At 31.9% G+C, this 21,144-nt stretch overlaps 1 protein-coding gene and 1 long non-coding RNA gene across 2 annotated transcripts; one reads left to right on the forward strand and one right to left on the reverse strand.

The window, feature by feature from the left end:
* Positions 1–821: 821 nt before the first annotated feature.
* On the reverse strand, positions 822–3,146 carry LOC105254770. Its single transcript, XM_020028603.2, has 3 exons — positions 2,706–3,146; positions 2,446–2,620; positions 822–1,882 (listed from the first exon to the last, which is right to left on the reverse strand). The coding sequence occupies exons 2-3, from the start codon at positions 2,579–2,581 to the stop codon at positions 858–860; spliced, it is 1,161 nt and encodes a 386-aa protein (XP_019884162.2). The 5' UTR covers positions 2,582–2,620; positions 2,706–3,146; the 3' UTR covers positions 822–857.
* Positions 3,147–3,955: 809 nt separating this feature from the next.
* Positions 3,956–5,056, forward strand: LOC112639175. Its single transcript, XR_003123345.1, has 3 exons — positions 3,956–4,038; positions 4,810–4,903; positions 5,019–5,056. It is a non-coding gene; the product is annotated as an uncharacterized LOC112639175 (long non-coding RNA).
* Positions 5,057–21,144: the final 16,088 nt, after the last annotated feature.

Here is a 21,144-nt window from a genome sequence, read left to right on the forward strand (position 1 = left end):
GTACACTTCAAAATAACCTACAAACTTCAATAAATCGTATTCACACTGTTTCAGTTCATTTGCAGTTATTTCAGTTTTTAACAATACGTACAAACTATTTACAAGTAAGGAATAGTGCGTAAATGCATCCTGATTTAAAACGCCGTTAAGGCATGGCAAACTATAATACAATAGCCATGACTTTTCCGCTGATGCCTTCCACTTTGCCCGATCATGCAAAGATTCCGGAAGTCTATGAATATCTTGAGTCGGTTTTATTAAACTCAAGCGTTGGTTAATAGTATCTCGCTCGGCTTTATTCAATTTAAAACACGACTTAGAATCTGAAGCAGTCCACTGATTCCAAATGTATTTGCTTACACCACAGAGAATACCATGCATATATTCATAAGCAAATGACCAAACCATGTCAATTTGGAATTTGAGATACTGAGATATCACCTCGTACGCCCATTTCACTGCTTTTTTTTAAATCACGTACAAGTTGAACATTCTTGTGATGACTATCAGCAGTCCGTAAAGGTGGATCATGTTCATGTATGGGATATCTTATTCCATGTATTTCTGCGACGTATTCTCCGGGGTGATAGCACCAACTACAGCCATATCTTCCATTAAATTGCACTCTATTTTGCATGATTGGACGGCAGACGGAATCAACGGAACACGCTAAGGGGCAGAATTTTACAAGAATTTTTTTATTATTATTTATATTAGGACCACGAACAATAATACCGTTATTGTAAAGGTAAGAAACTTGATCATTAAATTTTAAAAAATACAAGTCCAGTAATTTACTGTTCGGTTTGTGAGTGCACATTAGTAGACCGGCTAAAAGAACGTATTTAAATCTACTCTTAGGTGGTAAACAATTTAATTATTTGTAGTGGCCAAAATCCTCGTTTCTCACTTTTAGTTAAAGGGGCGCCATCAGTACTGTAATTGAATGTTACTATGAAATTAACATCTTTCGAAATATTTCTATAAATTTCACTGTCGTAAATATCTGTTATAATATTTAAGTTATTGGCATGACTATTACTTTTTGATGAAATAAAATCGAATATCTCAGCTTTGATTGCTTCGTGAGAAAAAAGCATTTCTAACTGATATCTTACATCAAGTGACATGAAGTAATTATTGGATCTCAATGAAATTACATGTTTTTTTTTACAAGAGTCACACGTTATTGATTGTTTTATAAACTTTTTTCTCGACGTCGAATACAGAATTTTATGACACTTGTCGCAGAAATAGTAATAAACTACTTTGCTGTCTGGTGGATCGAATACTTTAGCTAAAGTATATTTGGAAATATTAATTTTTTCGAATTTTGGCCCGGCCAATAATTTTATCATGTTTATAAGCGCAGATTTTGCAACGTCTGACAGCTTAAATCGGAGTGAAAATGCGACGACTATTATCATTATGTCTCGTATTGTCAAATTGGACTCTGGAAATAATACAGTATCGTCGAATGCGATATCGTCTTCTTCACTCGTTTGCTCCTCAATACTCGTACATTCATCGTTGTCATCCACATCGCTTCCGGTAATATAACTATCTTCGTCATCTTTTTCTTTTCTCGTTTCACTTTCGTTGTCATCACAGTCGTCCGTTATTCTATTATCCATACTTTCTTCGTTATTTATTTCATTTTCATCGTCGATGCAATCTATGTCACTACTGTTAAATTTATTACTGTTAATTGTGTCGTCATTACCTCCTTTATTTCTTGCTGTCTTTGTCGTACATGGGGAATACTGCATGGTAATGTCATTCGCATCAGATCTCTCGCTGCAATCCCCAAGTTGTTCGGCAATGTTATTGTAATCGTCTCTACAAGCAGCATTTCTGATGCCTTTATGGACTCCAGTATTATCTGTATAAGAATTATATAATTTAGAATTGTAATGTAGAGTAAACCCAGTTATAAAAATTAAGCGATTGTTGTAAATAAAGTGTATTTCAGAAATGAAGAAAATATTGCGAAAGTATATATCATATGTCATATTTTCTTAACTTTTTGATATATTAGAAGTATGATATATATATTGATATATAAGAACTGATGAATGAGACATTATTCCGGTGCAAAAATTATTTCCTAACAAACAACACGTGTTACGACTTACAATATTTGCAATCCTATAACATTATTACTGAATATAATGTAACAATTATACTATTTATTTAAAAAATAAATGAAAAAAATATACATTCTTCTAGGGAAAAAAATATTTTGTGACAGAAATTTACGATTATTAGTAAATGAATTTGTTGCCAATCTGTTGGCATATTGTGCACATTTTGCTTACTGGGTCATAATAAATAAGCTATTATTGTACTGTTTTCATTTTCAAAGAAACCGTTTTACAAAAAAATAAAATCATATTAATGCACAATTCATAATATGTAGATTATGAATTTATATTATTTACTCACTTTCAATATTACAATGTCGAGCTATGGCAAGAGTTTTCCATATTGCTGATGTGCGAGATACATTGTACTCGTATAATTTTTCGTAGTTCTTGTATAAACCCATTTTATAACGTCTTATTTTTTTACGATTTTCCATGTTGGGGTATCGTCGTTATACTATCTGATATACTTTCATCTGTGCATGTGTGGTTATAAAATATTAAATCTAGTATTGTATATGCAGCGTGAAACATTATGTACAACTTATTTTTAACACATACCTGAACTAATTGTGCATCAGCAAATAGTAGAATTTATTTATTTTCTACATATAGTTCAATCATGAACAAAATTCAATCACGTGTTCCTGTTGCACCGCATCTGAATTTAGTTGAGAACGCCGCAACAACAAAAATGGAAAGAGTTCATCATAAGCGAAGAAAGGCGCAAATTGCAAAAACTGTATGTATTTCGAACAATAACACTCGTGTGACAATAATCCGATGTTACACTGTTATTATAGGCATTCGTAATAATATATTGTAAAGAATCACTAATCTTTATCCCGTGTAACCTTTATTCCTGGATTACGGTTATGTTAGGCAGTCTGCGTATGTAGTGGCTACTTCACTTTGATTATGGGCGCTTGAATTGCGACCGTTGCGACAAGCGACAACCGATCGAGCATGTGCGCGCAGGCTCGTGCCAGTCAAGACTGTCATTCATTTCCATCGCGTGACGGGGGATCAGGACTCGAGTCGATGCAGCGAAGCGGGAAGCATCGTGCTGCTCAAAACGTTCTGCGGCATGTGTGCAGAATAGATTTTGTCTGAAAACCGCTTAATCTCGTAATACCAGGTCGATCGTTACAATATTCACACACATTTCACTGTTTTCTTTGTAAGTTAAAATTTTTTTATAACAAAAGAACAAAATGTACGCGTATGTGAAACTCCTTGATGGTCCTAACAGAGGGAAAAAAATAATTGTGCGTACCTCTGAAATCCGAAATTTTTCAATAAACACACATAAAAACAATGTTAAGTATCGCGTGGAGGTGAAGAAAAAAATGTGCTTAGGAATAATTATGTTATTAGAAGGTATGTAATGCACATTTTATTTCTTAACAAAATTATTTTGTTTAAAAATATGAAACTAATATATACCTCTTTATTTTAAATCAGACATGAAACGCGTAATTTATTATTTTGCAGACTCGAAAGATGATATCGAAAAGCGACTGGAAACTTTGAAAAGGTTGCCTGCTATTCCGGAACGTTTGATGATAACGGCATCGAGTAGCTCATCATCCTCAGATGAAATCATTAATTCATCACTTAACAGTATGACATCTTCGAAAAGTACACAAGAAAGTAATTCCGTAAGTTTATATTTTTCATGTTCAAATTGTATAATATACGTATAATATACAATATATTATATAAATAATAATCAGAATCGTTAATAATTTTATTTTATTTTATTTTATATTATATATCTTATATATTGACATTCATGTTTAAGATTTTGGAAAAAGTATTATCAGTGAAACTGGAAAAGTTATCGAAACAGTCGCCTACAATAAAAGATGTCGATGAAAATGCTAATGAACAGGTATACACATACAGGTTGTAACATAAAATGTTTGCAACAAATTTTATGTACATATATTCCAAAGTATTTTCATCAAAATACATAGTGTTACTTAATTATTTCTCTTATGTTTCTTATAAATAATTAAATTATAGTTACTTTTTTGTATTAGTAGGATCTTTGGAATAAATGAAATTATTTTACTTATTCTGTATCAATTTGTGCTTCGAACACTGAGCCCCGCTTATTCTTATTTATTATTAACTTCCAATTACGATCTTTTTGTAACATTTTTTGTAGTTTTTTTACAGAAACACGCTTTTAATTTTAGGAATTAATTTTACTTTACTTTTTTGTCTTGTTTTGGTTTCTTGTTTTTCCTCTCTTTTTCTTCTTTTTTATTATTCTGTTTTTAAATCTAATTAATATATTGACTTACATCTGCTCTGTTTTCTAAAGCTTGATGACAACTTTTATATTAAAATTATACGAAATTGAATATAAAAAATGTAGAATATTTTGCTATCAATATTTTAACTGTGTAAATATATTGCAATTTCAATGGGAAACTTTGATTGAAGCAATCTCGGCTTGTAATTCCAATCAAGTATAACAAGGAGGCAGAGCAGATTGATATACGCAAAGCTGACAGAGCAAAGCTAAATGGTTGGGATTGCTGGGAATGTGAAAAAGTAATATCAAAATATAATTACACAAAATATGTACACATAAAGGAAATATTTTCATTATAAAGAAGTATTAATTTTTCTAATTCTGTATGTAATCTTTTAGTATTACAAGAATTTATCACTGTCAAAAGACAAATTGCAGAAGCGAAAAAATAAATGCGCGCGGCATAAGTATGAGAGACCTAAAACACCAGATGGTATATTTATAATGTTATATTATAATTTCTCATGACTTTTATGATACATTATATAAAATACAATTGTATATAATTGTATAAAATGTTATATAAAATATCTTTTTTTTCTTAAAAGGATTTTGGGATCCACTAATTCCTGAGACACAGTCGTCGGAATGTATAGAACCAGCATTAGAAGGGGGCTGCATTAATTCGGAGGTATTGTACAATATTTTTAAGTATATTACAAATAAATCATTAGAACTTAATAAATTTATTTATTTTTATAATTATTTATTTTTATAACTGCAATATATTTTTTGCATGTTCAGATAAATAATAATATTTGAAATGAACGCGAAGGCAAAAACGTAGTTTTAGATTGGTATTTAATTCTATGACAATAGAGGTAAATATTAAAAACTAAACTTATTTATTCTATGACGTTATTTTTTAGACGATTGAATTTGAAGAAACCGATCTATTAGAAGCGAATGATTCGAAAAACGATCCATTACAAGCGAATGATTCGAAAAACGATCCATTACAAGCGAATGATTCGAAAAACGATCCATTACAAGCGAATGATTCGAAAAACGATTCATTGCAAGCGAATGATTCGAAAAACGATCCATTACAAGCGAATGATTCGAAAAACGATCCATTACAAGCGAATGATTCGAAAAACGATCCATTACAAGCGAATGATTCGAAAAACGATCCATTACAAGCGAATGAATCGAAAAACGATCCATTACAAGCGAATGATTCGAAAAACGATCCATTACAAGCGAATGATTCGAAAAACGATCCATTACAAGCGAATGAATCGAAAAACGATCCATTACACGCGAATGATTCCAAAAACGATCCATTACAAGCAAATGATTCGAAAAATGATCCATTACAAACGAATGATTCGAGGGTACATATTTAATTAATAATTAATAATTTCTGCAATTTGACCACACGTTGTTCTGAAACCATTAATGTATTTAATTTTATTATTGTAATTAACAATTTATTTTTGCTACACGCATTGATCGATTGGAATTCATATCACTGTGTCTTTTTAGATTTCTAAATATGAAGAAAGCACCACTGATGTAGACAACCATATTTCAGAGGTATATAATAATTTTATCATGCATTGTTTTCTAAGTACTGTAATCAGTGTACCCCAAAAAGATCCTAAAAGTCGTTTTTAAACGTTTATACATTGCGACATTTTTGTGCGAAGATAACTAACGTTGTTCAAGATTTTAAAGCTAAAAAGTTATTTTTTATTGTAATTAATTTTCATAATAGCTTATAATAAATGTTTAGTCGAAATATTGTAAATATTTCATTGAAATATTGATGAAAATTATTTTATCTCATATGTCTTTACATTGGATACATTTTCCTCTCTGCAATATACATAGTACTCTACTATAGTAGTAGTACTCTATTATACATTTATAACTTAAATTTTTGTACTCATTTTTTGCAGTTAAAAAAAAGATCGTTGCTCCCTGCAAAAACCTCGAAATTACAATCAAGGATTGAAGAATTACAGGAACGCAATGACAAATTACGAAATGAACGTAAAGAAATAAAACAAAAGCTGGAGGAAGCAATGTCCGAGTTGAAAAATGTAAGAAAATTAAACGAACGACTGCAAATGGCGTTGATCGATAAAACTGACGAATGCGAAGGTAAGAAATTGTGTATACATTATCTTTCTTATCAGTTTATAAAAGTATCAGAAATTCTTGAAGTATAATAAATGCACTAATAAGTGATATTTCTGTATGGCTACCCAGATAACACAGAAAGGTCAAAAGATATCTTAAAGATGTAAAAGACAATAAGACATCTTTAAGTCATCTTTTTAGTTATCTTTTAGATATGTGTGTTGTCTGAGCAGAGTCTTGTACTTTTTTTAATCGTTATGATTATAGATAAAAATAACCAAAATATTTTAATTTTTACAGCAACGCTGAAAACCATATTGACTGCCAATATCAACATGCAGTATGAAAATAATTTTCCACCAATTTTGACAAGACAGTCTAATGGGATGGTAATGAGTACAGGTTTTTCCATGTATTATTTATAAAAATTGTTCGTCGTGGTAATAAAAATAAATGTATGCACTACAGATCCACGATTGGGCGAAACGAGTGGATTAGTGAAATCTACTATAACAGAGTGTGCAACTCGTCGAAAACTCCTCGTCAATTTGCAAGTAACATTATTTTCCCTGTTTTCGACGATGAATTGCTCATGACTAGCACTATTACAGGATACACTAGTGCACGACACGGTGAAAAAGGACCATGCAATAAACTGGTCGAAAAGAAATTGGGGGCTTGTGAAGGTAAAACGTGTTTAATTGTACAACATATAATATCAATATAAATATATAAGAATGTAACGTTTATCACTAATAATTTCTAAATAAAATCAATAGAATATTTTAGTAATCGGTAATCGTTTTATAATTAATCGTTTGAGAATACTATGTTATTTTAATATGTTTTGTTTTTAAGAACATAGTATTGAGTTAAAGTATTTTTGTCATTTTTATTTTTGTTCATACAGATATATACAAGCATTGGATAAATAACACGTATAAAAAGCAATTTGCTGACACTCCTCACAAAGACAATACTATGAGAGAATTATCGAAATTTTATTATTACGTGGGAAAAAAACTTGCTGATTTAAAGAAAGGTTCGCGTGAAAAAGTAATTGACGAAAATGCGAAAAAGCGACGACAAAACAGCGATAAAAACAAAAGCAAGAAAAGTAAAAGCAGCGAAGAGACTGACGAACGAAGCGAGGAAGACGTAAATGTTGAGGATGACGAAGATAGTCGTCTTTACGATTACTCGCCCGAAATTCATTCATCGTAATGGTCAGAAAAGTTTGTTCTTTTAAATATCAGTTGTGTTTCGAATTTCTTTTGCAAGTTTTCAACAGTATGAAAGTATTTTAAATTAAAAAAAAGAAAAATATATAGAAATAATATTGTATAAGAATAGTACTGTAAAACAAAAATTGTTTCTTTTGTTAAAATGTTTTTGTTTATGTTTAAACAATTTTGTGTTTTTGAAGATTTTATTTCCAATTTTAATACAAATTGTTTGTATTACTTAAAGTTTTATACCATACAGTTATGATGTGTTATTCATTTATCATAAGTTTACGTTTTGTTATAATATGAGTTTATTATAAGGTTTTAAAACTAATGTGTTAAAGGAAACTCAACCAAGCAGTATCGTAAAATATATGACAGTATTCTTGTAGAATGTGATAATTAAAATAAAATTTTCATGAAATATAAGCAAGACATTTGACACTGTTTTAATTGTCTATCGCGATGTAATCCGCAAAATCGTAAAATTTCAAATAGCAACGGATTATTTTTGACATCCTTCGACAGATTCACAACGCATTAAAACCGATTTAACTATAACTTATGAAATCGTATAATTTCGGATTGAGATGGATGTATATCACCCAACATTAATCCGCCAGAATTTTACTATTTTCAATCCGCTTTAATATCATTTTTGATACAGAAATCCCGATCGATTCGAATTACTTTTTGTTTTAATCGGTTTTAATCAACCATTTTCGGCAGAGTATATTTTCAATCGGTTTTAATACCGTATTTTCGGTGCAGAAATCCCGATCGATTCGAATTACTTTTTATTTTAATCGGTTTTAATCGACCATTTTCGGCAGGGTAACGCCTCGAGAATCGTTTAACGGCTCGATCCGTTTATCAGATTTCGCGTCTCGTGTAAGAGCACACAAAATTTACACATAAATAATTAAATAAATATTTTAATCATATAAAAATAATTTAATCATATAAAAATATTTTAATCATATAAAAATAATAATCAAATAAAACTTCTAATACTGTAAAAATTTAAATAAATAAATTAAATAAATCTTTTGTTTATAATTTATTCAGTATATAAAAAATGTAAACTAATTTGAAAAATAAAGGACAGAAAGGGAATATAAATAATAAAAACGAATATTAAATATTTAAACAAATTTAACAAATAAAGGACAGAAGGAAAGAGAATGTAAACGATAAAAATCCTCTCGATAAAAAACACTCTCGGCCAATATGTACGTTTTTCCTTCAAAAAATCATGGTAATAATCTCTAACGAATAATATTCTAATATAGCATATATAATTTATTAATTCGTAAATAAATAAAGTATATGTTGTTGCTCAACGGAAACCGCGAGAAGGTGGTGGTCTCTTCCGTCAAGAGGAAATGTAAAAAATGTTTTCTTAGAAAATCTAAGAAAAGATTTTTGTACATTTCCAAAGAATACAGAGGATAGAACAGAGGATAGTTAAAGAAAAGATAATTATAGAAAAGATAGACATATAAAATAAATATAAAAAGATGTAAAATTAAAAGAATATAAAGAATAGAACATAGAACAAGCACAAAATCGGAAAAAAGCGCACATATTTCACTTAATATAATATCGAGAAAATAATGTATATATATATATATATATATATATATATATATATACAGGGTGTCAATTAAGTCCCGGGACGGCTGAATATTTTCTCATGTAAGGTATTTTTGAAAAAGGTCAAGGTCATTTCTGAAGTAATTTTCAACGAGGAATTCAACGGTGACCTTCAATTTGACCTTGAGCTTGACCTTCAAGGTTATTTGAAGGTCAAAGTGTTTTTTTTAAATAGGAACCTCTATTTTTGATTGTATATTTTTATAGCTGACCTCGAGAGCTTTCCAAAACACTATAATTAAAGACCTTTTCATTAAGTATTTTTTGAGTTATAAGGCTTGAAATAATTTTTTAATTTTACATAAACCATAAAATATCTAGTAAACCATTCATTTTTCGATTATCTTACCTTGATACTTTTATGTACAAAATAATGAGAGGAATCAATTGGTGTAAAGAAAACACATAGTTGTTTCTAAGAAAAAATATGTAATTTGCAATTAACAATTCCATATTTTTTCTTAAAAACAACTGTATGTTTTCTTTAAATCAATTGATTCCTCTCATTATTTTGTACATAAAAGTATTAAGGTAAAATAATCGAAAAGTGAATATTTTACAAGATATTTTACGGTTTATGTAAAATTAAGAAATGATTTGAAGCATCATAACTCAATAAATGCTTGAGGGAAAAATATTTTATTATAGTGTTTTGGAAAGCTCTCGAGGTCAGCTATAAGAATATACAATCAAAAATAGGGGTTCCTATTTAAAAAAAACACTTTGACCTTCAAATAACCTTCAAGGTCAAGCTCAAGGTCAAATTGAAGGTCACCGTTGAATTCCTCGTTGAAAATTACTTCAGAAATGACCTTTTTCAAAAATACCTTACATGAGAAAATATTCAGCCGTCCCGGGACTTAATTGACACCCTGTATATATATATATATATATATATCGGTCAGCACTCTCATTTTGAAAAAAACATGAAAATTAATGTTTAATTATCATTAGATTTTAATGCATTAAATATAACATAAGAATGTATTAAATCAATTCAAGTGAAACGTATAGAAACTAAATATTCATACGTTGATATATACATGTACATATGTGTATATGTATATATATATATATATATATATATATATATATATATATATGCATACATATATACATATATACATGTATATATCAACGTATGAATATTTGGATTTAATTTCTATACGGTTCACTTAAATTGATTTAATACATTCTTATGTTATATTTAATGCATTAAAATCCAATGATAATTAAACATTAATTTTCATGTTTTTTTCAAAATGAGAATGCAGACCGATTCTTCTCTTCCAAATATGATTTTTTGAAATACATAAAAGCGCGTACATAGAAAGTACTAATGAGAACTACAGATTTTCCTTTTTTTCTGTTTTATATTTTTTAAATTATTTTTTTAGACAATGCAAATTAGAAAAAAAATAAGAGTGGTAGCAAAAATATATAAAATTTTGTAACACTTAAGATTAGTACTTTTCTTGTCAATAAAAATATATTAATAAATATAAAAATATATTTTTCAAAACTTTAACATCATAATGATTATTTTATATACGGCATTGTGATATATTGTATACTTTTAAGTACCCTTATTATTCTCGAAATATTTGCCTTATTGGATTATCTGTTGGTACATTACTGAATAGACGTTATGCTTTTGTTTATAAAATAGCAACTTTCATATTTTTTCTGGAACTATCCGCTTCGCCGCTTTATCGTTTGCACGCGTGTGATCGAGACTTCGAAATCAAAAAGTTTTCTTCTTCTTTTAGAATTGCGGTACTGTGAATTTTCTCATATTTCCAATTTTTATTTATTCTTTTAGTTTTTGATTATACTTTCTTGTTCTTTTTCCTTCTTATCTTTCCAATTTGTCTACGTCTCTCTTTTATCTTCGTTTTTTGGGATCTTTTTGACATTTTATTTATTTATTTTATTCTTTTTATTTTATTTATTTATTTATTTCATTTCTTTTATTTTATTTATTTATTTATTTTATTCTTTTTATTTTATTTATTTATTTATTTTATTCTTTTTGCTTTATTTATTTTATTCTTTTTATTTTATTTATTTATTTATTTTATTTCTTTTATTTTATTTATTTATTTATTTATTTGTTTATTTATTTGTTTCTTTTTATTTTATTTATTTATTTATTTTATTTTTATTATTTTATTTATTTATTTTATTCTTTTTATTTTATTTATTTATTTATTTTATTCTTTTTGCTTTATTTATTTTATTCTTTTTATTTTATTCTTTTTATTTTATTTCTTTTATTTTATTTATTTATTTATTTATTTGTTTCTTTTTATTTTATTTATTTATTTATTTATCTTATTCTTTTTTAATTATTACTTCTCTGTATTTTTTTAATTAATATGGGAACACCCGATGAATTAAAGAAAAGATCAAAACAGAAATTCTCGCTAGGTTGGCTTAACGATGACCGTTATAAATCTTGGATTCGCCAAACATCAGATGAAACGCTTTATTTTTGTATAATTTGTAACAAATCTTTTTCATGTTCATCGCGTGTTTCCAGGCATGAGGATTCTGCGTGTCATAGAAAAAAAGTGAAGAAGGTCTTCAACATACTGATAGCAATGTACAAGAAAAGAAAACACAGTGTACAAAAAGTGAAGAAGGTCTTCAACATACTAATAGCAATGTACAAGAAAAGAAAGCACAGTACAAAAGAAAATTCAGACAGCAATGGCTAGATATACAAGATTTTAAATCATGATTATGTGAAGGACCCGATAATACTAGCTATTGCTTAATTTGTGATAAATTTATTGATAATAGTTTACATCATATATATCGACACGCAGAATCCGACATGCATAAAACAAAATCAGAGAAAAGTAATGCGAACAAATCGAATGAGGATTTAAATACGCAAACTGATGAATTTCTTTTGACATTCGATGAGCGGAAAAAAATAGCTGAAATAAGATATGCGGCATTCATTGCGGAGAAAAATATCCCTCATCAAACAGCAAAAGAGATTCTCAGCAGTCTTTTTCAAGACATAGGAAAAGATCCTAATGTCTTGAAAAGCATGAATATGGGTTGAACAAAATGCAAAAATATAATTTCCAACGTTTTATGTTCGGTTGAGACGGAACGTGTTGTTAATAATATCCAAAATACAAGATTTTCCATTTTTATTGATGAAACATCGGATATTACTAATGAAAAATGGATGACGTGTTTTGTTAGATATATTGATCCTGAAACTTTAGATATTCGAACGCAATTAGTAAAGTTAATTAATATTGATGCTAAAGATTGTAGCGCAGAAAAATTATTTAGAGCTTTTGAATTAGAAATGATTAAACTACAGATTCCATTTCTAAATATTATTGCTCTGTCATGCGACAATGCATCCGTCATGACAGGAAAACATTTATCTTTTAAAAAAAATCTAGAATCCAAATGCAAAAATTTATTAACATTTTCGTGTCCTTGTCACTCTGTTGCATTAGCTGCACATGCTGCATGCGCTAAGATGCCTGAATATTGCGAAGAATTTCTGAAAAAAATTGCAAGTTTCATTAACAGTAGTCCAAAACGTTTAGCCATTTTTAATGAATTTTGTGAATGTTTTCAAGATACAAATCGCAAAATTTTAAAGTTATGTGATACTCGATGGCTTTCGCATTATCAATGTATTGAGAGACTTCTTGAGTCATGGGATTCGATAAAATATTTTCTTAATGAAATAGTCGTGAACGAGAAAACAAAATCTGGGGAATATTTATTATCTCTAATGGAAAATATAGATATAAAAGCATATTATTTATTTTTTAAATATGTTTTAAATTTCTTCAATTCTTTTAATGCTTTTTTCCAAGCTTATGAAACTAGAATTCATTTATTACAATTGAAATCCGTTAATTTTTTTGTGCAAATTTCCAAACACTTTTTAAAGCCAGAATTATTACATTCACTTACAAATATTTCGTTTCATGAAAAAGAAAATCACAAGTCTCTTGATAACGTAACTTTAGAATCAGAATGTGAAGAATATCTTTGTAAATTAGTAAAAAAAGGACACGCAAATGTTACAATTATTCGACAAAATTGTTTGCAATTTTATATTACTGCGGCTGAAGAAATTAGGAAGAGGTTACCTATTAATAATATATTTTTAGATAAATTACAAGTATTTCAATCACATATAGCTTTATTTGATAATAACAGAGAAACATCTTTTAACGATGTTTCTTTTATCGCGGAAACTCTTAACGGCTTCGATCAAGACGGTTTAAAGAAAGAATGGTTTCAATTATATTTTGACTTAACTATGGAAGAGAAACAAAATCTTTTAAAAATTAATTTTGATAACATGTGGAAGGAAATTTTGAAACGTCAATCCATTAGTCATCCTAAATATCCGAATTTAAAATCACTTATAAATGCAGTAAGATCACTGCCAAATTCTAACGCGGATCCTGAAAGAACATTTTCTGTCCTTACCGAATTAAAAACGAAAACAAGAAATAGACTATCATCGACCACTATTAATGCTAGTTGCGTATTTAAATCGGCGTTGAAGACGAGGGGGGAAACTGCTTTAAATATGATAATAGATGAGAAACATCTGCAACGAATGTCTACGGATATCTTATATGAACCACCATTAAAAAAAAAGAAAAATAGTTTAACATTATATGAGGCAGACGTTGCAGATGTTGCAGATGTTGCAGGTCCTTCCTCGTCTTATAACACACAACTTTAATGTCTAAAAAATAATATATTATTTTTTAGACATTATTATATATATCATATTGTATGAATAATAATATTTCCTTTCTCTCTGTCTCTCTCTCTCTCTAATATTATTATTTATATATATATTATTTATAATATGATATATTATTTAACGTACATAATATATGAGTATTCAAAGTTTTAAGCACTTAAGGCACACACAGACAGAGAGAGTTTAGTGTTATTAAATCTCTTCTGAGGATCCGCGTTAGAATTTGGCAGTGATCTTACTGCATTTACAAGTGATTTTAAATTCGGATATTTAGGATGACTAATGGATTGACGTTTCAAAATGACGTTTCAATTTCCTTCCACATGTTATCAAAATTAATTTTTGAAAGATTTTGTTTCTCTTTCATAGTTAAGTCAAAATATAATTGAAACCATTCTTTCTTTAAACCGTCTTGATCGAAGCCGTTAAATGTTTCCGCGATAAAAGAAACATCGTTAAAAGATGTTTCTCTGTTATTATCAAATAAAGCTATACGTGATTGAAATACTTGTAATTTATCTAAAAATATATTATTAATAGGTAATGTTACGTCCAGGGGAATTCACGATTCTTTTCTTTCCCGTACCCGGTGCATACGTGCACGATTTCCAGAGCCGATAATAATAGCTAAATTAAAGCAGGATTCTCAGTACATGCCCTAAAATAACAATCGGATATTAACGGGCTATAAAAGTAGCATTCGGCTAAATAAAGCGGCATTCAGTTAAACAAATTTGATATTTTCTTAAAACTCATAAAATCAAAAAAATAAAGGAAACTAATCATAAAACGCGAGTGATCGGATATTGGATGTTACGATTCTTTTCTTTCCCGTATCCGGTGCACACGTACACGATTTCTAGAGCTGATAATAATAGCTAGATTAAAGTGGGATGCTCAGTACATGTCCTAAAATAACAATCGGATGTTAACGGGCTATAAAAGTAGCATCCGGTTAAATAAAGCGGCATTCAGTCAAACAAATTCGATATTTTCTTAAAAACTCATAAAATCAAAAAATAAAGGAAACTAATCATAAAACGTGACCGAATATCGCAAGAGGGTAGTAACAGTCATCCCTTGTGCGATACTGAGAATCCTAAATCCCCCGTTTTGGAAGATACTCTCCTATTCGCGAACGAACGTAATAAAATCCTGATTTGCTACATTTGTTCTAAAATGCTCATAAGTAGGGGCAGAGAGGAGACCATGGAAATCTAACAAAGATTTCTATTCGTCAACCTCCCTTATTCCTCATGCTAGGAGAGGGTAATCCAAAACGATATATAAGCGCGAACTTCGAACAACACATGTCAGAAAAATTCGTTCAGTCAATCATTATTCATTCATTCATTGACTCACGCGTTCATATACGCACTCAGTATCTCAAAAGTTTCGAGACATATCAACCTTCATATAGAGTCAGTGCGAATATTCGGTCGTTCCTGTCAGCTATACACATAACGAGTCAACCCAGAACACCGCCTCGTCTTCGATGAAAAGGGGACCCAGCAGCCATTACGACTATATTCTCCACTTGTAATCGCCTTTCGCAAATAGTAAGTCTTTTCTTTTATCTTCAAAGTTCCTCCCCTCCCCCGTCTACTTCCTTTACTTATAATAATCGTTTCTCTAGTGGAATCCACGAGGAAATCCGCTAGAGCCCACGCTAAGCGACTTCGATATCACCGTAATCGACGTACCCGCCGACTGCTGGCTCGGGCTGCGGCCGATTCTTCATTTGCGCTAGACTTAAGTCAAATAAACTCGGATCTCCCTATTACGCGGATCTTTTTAAATAATTTTCAAGGAGACACGCGAGACTCCTCACATCCGCCCCCTCGCACTCCTTCCCCTAATTACTCCCCATACCTGCTTCCCGGAACTCTTCCTCCCAGTTACTCCCCGGTGCATGACATACAATCTGACCTTCAGTCTGATTTCTCGCCGCTATCACCCTCTCCTTCTCCACCCGATGCAACCCTCCCCGACTCTCATTTCTTCTCTCCTCCCGTTCTTCCTCCCCCCGTCTTTTCCGACATCGATCTTAGCGATCGAAACGTCGCGGTAATTCTCGGTACAACCTATGCTCCGTACCCGTACCCCATCCTCCCGGACCAATTCACTTTGGGGCCTGGTCCTATTCACATACCTACCCTCAAAGCTTTTCTCCAGACTGCCCCTTCTGATACCTGCATCCCCTGTTTTACTCCCTTCACCCATTACCCTATCGCTATCCCCGTAGAGTTCTTCAGAGAGAGATATCCTCCTGATCTTGACCAGACTCCCTCCGTCTCGCATACACACACACCCACACCCACACCCACACCCACACACACACACACACACACGATTATACTTAATATTGTATTTAATCAAAATTAAGATATTTATTAATTATATATGTAAATGTTTTCGTTTGGCTTTTATAATGTGTAATGAACTTAATTGAATCTATTCTTTTGCATTCAACTTAATCGATTCCCCCTCGTTACTCACGCTCCTGAATCGCACTTGGTCCCGTCCCGAGTAAAAGGGATTAAGTTCCTTTACCGAAAAGGGGACCGACGAGCGGGCATTTGGACCAGAAATAGCGTAAAATCGACTCTTGTGGTCGTTGACCTATCTTTGGCTCACCCGCAGGCTCGCTCGAGACACTTGCCCTTAAGGCACCTGTTCTTGGGATACACATGTTACGCCCTTCCTTCGGCCCATCCTTCCTCGGGCCTGGACGTAACATACGTAAATTTTTGGGGGCTCGTCCGGGATTGATATGTGCGATTCAAGGAAACGGGAATGAGTGACGGGACTCGAGGTAAAGCCGATAAAAAAGAAGTAGAAAAATTTTATAAACTCGCTTTGGAAGAGAAAAAATCTAAATCTAAAATTGGAATTACGTCATCTACTTCCGGTTTACCTCATACATCTACTCCAAAAAGAACTGTAGGATCTATACCAAGACATTTTGATCTTTGTTTAGAGAACACAGACACAAGCATAAATAATACTATTTTAATAGCCGCCCGAGCCAAATACTGACAATTCCGGCGATATAACTTGCCAAGAATATTACACACTTACTAATACTCTTATTTATAAAGCAGAAAAAGATTTTGATAGGTCCGAAACCATGACTCACCAAAACCCATTTGCTACCTTAAAATACGCGGTTGAAGCCGTTCCTTTTTTCGATGGTAAAAATATTCCGCTCAGTTATTTTATCGAAGGATGTGAGGAAGCTAAATCCATGCTACCTAAAGAAGCTGAAGCACAGTTTACCAAAGTATTAAGAACTCGAATAGTCGGCGAAGCCCGACGAACCATCCAAGATTAAGATTTTGACACAGTATCCAATTTGACTTCATATTTAAAACAAATTTACGGACCTTCTAAAAATGTATACATACTACAAGGAGAATTAGGACGCGTTTACCAAAAAAATGAAGAAGATGTAGTCACATATGCAAATCGCGTAAAATTGCTGGGAAAACAGATTTTAGAAGCATACCGTAGTATTAGTCGTTCTTTACCTGATCAAAATATAAAAGCATCATTAGAAGGTGACATGTGCAAATGTTTTATCCGAGGACTTAAACCCGAAATAGAACAGAGAATTGCGAGAGACTTAGACGTGCATGGAACCGTCGCTGACGCTTTAAGGATAGAAAGAGAACTTCGGGCAATGACAGATTTACGACAGGGACAAGAGACTCACTCAGGTCAAAACAAGCCACGAATACGAGAAACTTGCCAGATCTGTTATAAAGAAGGACACGTGGCTAGTAACTGCAGGAAGCTCACACAGTCATCCTCTTTGGGTCAACTTCCAGGAGCCTTGGGAACCGAAATTCTAATTTGCCAGATTTGTAAAAAACGCGGACACAGTGCAGATAAATGTCGCCTGCGCGATCCTCAATATCGCCAACCAGTAAATGTAATCCAACAACGAATTATAACCTGTCAACTATGTTCTAAAACCGGACACGACGCGAAACTATGTCGTCAAAATAACAACAATAATCAAGCCAATAAAACCTCTGTAATTTGTCAATGGTGCGATAAAACTGGTCATTCAGCTAATAATTGTTGGAAGAAACAAAATGAACAACGCAATTCAATAAATAAAACTACCGTTACTTGTCAAATTTGCAACAAAATAGGACATGTCGCTAAGGATTGCCGCACTAGAACGAATTCAATACCTACAACCAACTCCTTTTGTCGATATTGTAAGGCACAAGGGCATCTTCTTGAAAACTGTCAATTACAAATCGCGAGTAATAATCGTTGGAAAGAAAAAGACCAGGGAAACTACAATGGGCCTTCGACGTCGGGTGTGCGACAGGGGCCCGAGCAAGCTTCACACCCGTCCACTCAGCAGGACGCCAAATAAACCGAAACAGATGTACGACCTGTGACAGTGACCCTCGCTAAAGACAGTCGCGTGCCTACTGTTCAGGTCCAGCTCACCAAAGCATCCGCTCATATAACTCTCATGCTAGATACAGGATCCGGACCGAATATAATTAAAGAGAAATTCACACCTAAGGATATTAAAATAAATTTCGATAATATTTTAAAATTAAATGGTATAAATAATTATCCTGTTTACACACTCGGAGAAATTATGTTAACAATTTTCGGAATATCTGTATCTTTTCACATTGTATCCGACGACTTTCCGATTCCACAATCCGGAATATTTAGAAATGATTTCTTCAAGCAAACTTCTTCAAAAATAGATTACGCGGAGGGACATCTAAACATTTCTGGAATTAATGTGCCTTTCTCCTCCCCCGAAACTATTACTGTACAACCAAGATCCGAGTCATTATTTTATGTAAGAATAATCAATCCTGAAATAAAAATAGGATACATACCGAAGTTAAAGGTAGAGCACGGAATTTATCTAGGGGATACAATAGTGGAAAAACGTTTCTGGAAAGGTCCTGGAAACGGTTCGTGGAAAGGCTTATTTGAATATCATAAGCACTCTAGATGAAGAGGTGGAAGTCCGTGTGCCGACATTACATTTAAAACCATTAGACGAATTATTCGATGACCATAATTCGAACATTGCAACATTCGACAAGGAAAAATCAACAAGATCATTGAAGGATTCCAGGAAAATCGACGAAATTCGAACTAATTTCATAAATGAAGATGCTTTCGGAATCTATGATAATATTATTCTCAATGAAGATGCTGAAATCGGTAATAAAATCCAAGAAAGAAACGAAGACGAAACACTTGAAAATATGAAACAAAAAAGGATGAATCAAAATAAAAGAAACAAAATTAAAGGAAGAAATAAAACTTATACAAATAAAAATTCTAATAATTTAACAATCCCTGAAGAAGGAAATTATCAAACCTCTTTAGAAAAAAAAAAATCTGGAATTTCGGAGGGAAGTTTCCAAACCTCGACAGAAAATTTCAGCTCCGAGGTAAATTACCAAACCTCTTTAGAAAAAAATAATTCTGGAATTTCGAAGGGAAGTTTCCAAACCTCGACAGAAAATTCCAGTTCCGAGGTAAATTGCCAAACCTCTTTAGAAAAAATTAATTCTGGAATTTCGGAGGGAAGTTTCCAAACCTCTTCAGAAAATTCCAGCTCCGAAGGAAATGACCAAACCTCTTTAGAAAAAATTAATTCTGGAATTTCGGAGGGAAGTTTCCAAACCTCGTCAGAAAATTCCAGCCCCGTTGATTGCAAGGAGGGAGGTTATCAAACCTCATTACGAAAATCGACACCTTATCCTAAAAAGGAAAGAAGTTCTTTATCCTCTCTAGACTTTACATCTCCAAAGGATGGATTATTTACAAGAAAAAACGATAATAATAAACTAGAAACCTCCTATGTTATAATAAAAGACCTCGTCCAAGAGGCTCAAGAATATAATTCGAACATTAGAAAAACCGAAAATTCTCGGAAAATTAATCACAAGAATAAGCCGTCTTCGAAACTTTCTACGTCCTTATGTAATAAATCTCAAGAAATAATAGATGAATTTACGAGAAAACATAAATCTAAACACGAGATTGACATTACAACTTCTGAGCCGCATCATTGCTTGGTACTTTCCGAGGAAGATCGACTCTCTAAAATTATCGACTTATTGCGATTAGAGCATTTAAATGAAAAAGAACAGGGAAACGTAACAAAATTAATAGCAAAGAGTCAAGATCGTTTCCACATTCCCGGAGAAAATTTAACCGCAACTCACGTTTTGCAACATCAAATAACGACTACCGATGATCACCCGATAAATACTCGGCAATATAGATTTTCCGCAAATACATAAAGAAGAAATAAACAAGCAGGTAGAGGACCTCCTACTGGGAGGCATAGTGAAACACTCGCAGTCGCCTTACAATACGCCCATATGGATCGTGCCTAAGAAAGACGATTCTAAAGGAAATAAACGCTGGAGGATGGTTCTCGATTTTCGAGCCTTAAACGAAAAAACTATTGGAGACGCTTACCCACTACCTAATATTGTTGATATATACTAGATCAGTTAGGGGGAGCGCAATATTTTTCCATATGCGATCTCGCATCCGGACTTCATCAAATAAAAATGGATCCTGCCGACAGTCATAAAACCGCCTTTACAACTCCTTTCGGACATTACGAATTCGATAGAATGCCCTTCGGTTTAAAAAACGCTCCGGCTACTTTTCAACGCTTAATGGATTTAGTATTAACAGGACTACAAGGCGAAGAATTATTTGTATATATGGATGACATAGTTATTTATGCCAAGTCATTAGAAGAACATGAAAGAAAATACAACGCTCTAAATAGAACGTCTTCGAAGAGCTAATTTAAAACTACAGCCTGACAAGTGCGAGTTTCTGAAATCGGAAGTAACATATTTAGGACACGTAATTAGCAAAGATGGAGTAAAAACCAGATCCCAAAAAATTAGAAGC

This window comes from Camponotus floridanus, unplaced genomic scaffold (genome assembly GCF_003227725.1).
Source record: "Camponotus floridanus strain SB8 unplaced genomic scaffold, Cflo_v7.5 scaffold108, whole genome shotgun sequence".
Lineage (NCBI taxonomy): Eukaryota > Metazoa > Arthropoda > Insecta > Hymenoptera > Formicidae > Camponotus > Camponotus floridanus.

Excerpts from the sequence above, each read along its gene's own strand:
- LOC105254770 (XM_020028603.2), bottom strand. The coding sequence starts at position 2,581 with ATGGAAAATCGTAAAAAAATAAGACGTTATAAAATGGGTTTATACAAG. Across the intron at positions 1,883-2,445 it reads TCGACATTGTAATATTGAAA|ATAATACTGGAGTCCATAAA; the intron begins GTGAGTAAATAA and ends ATTCTTATACAG.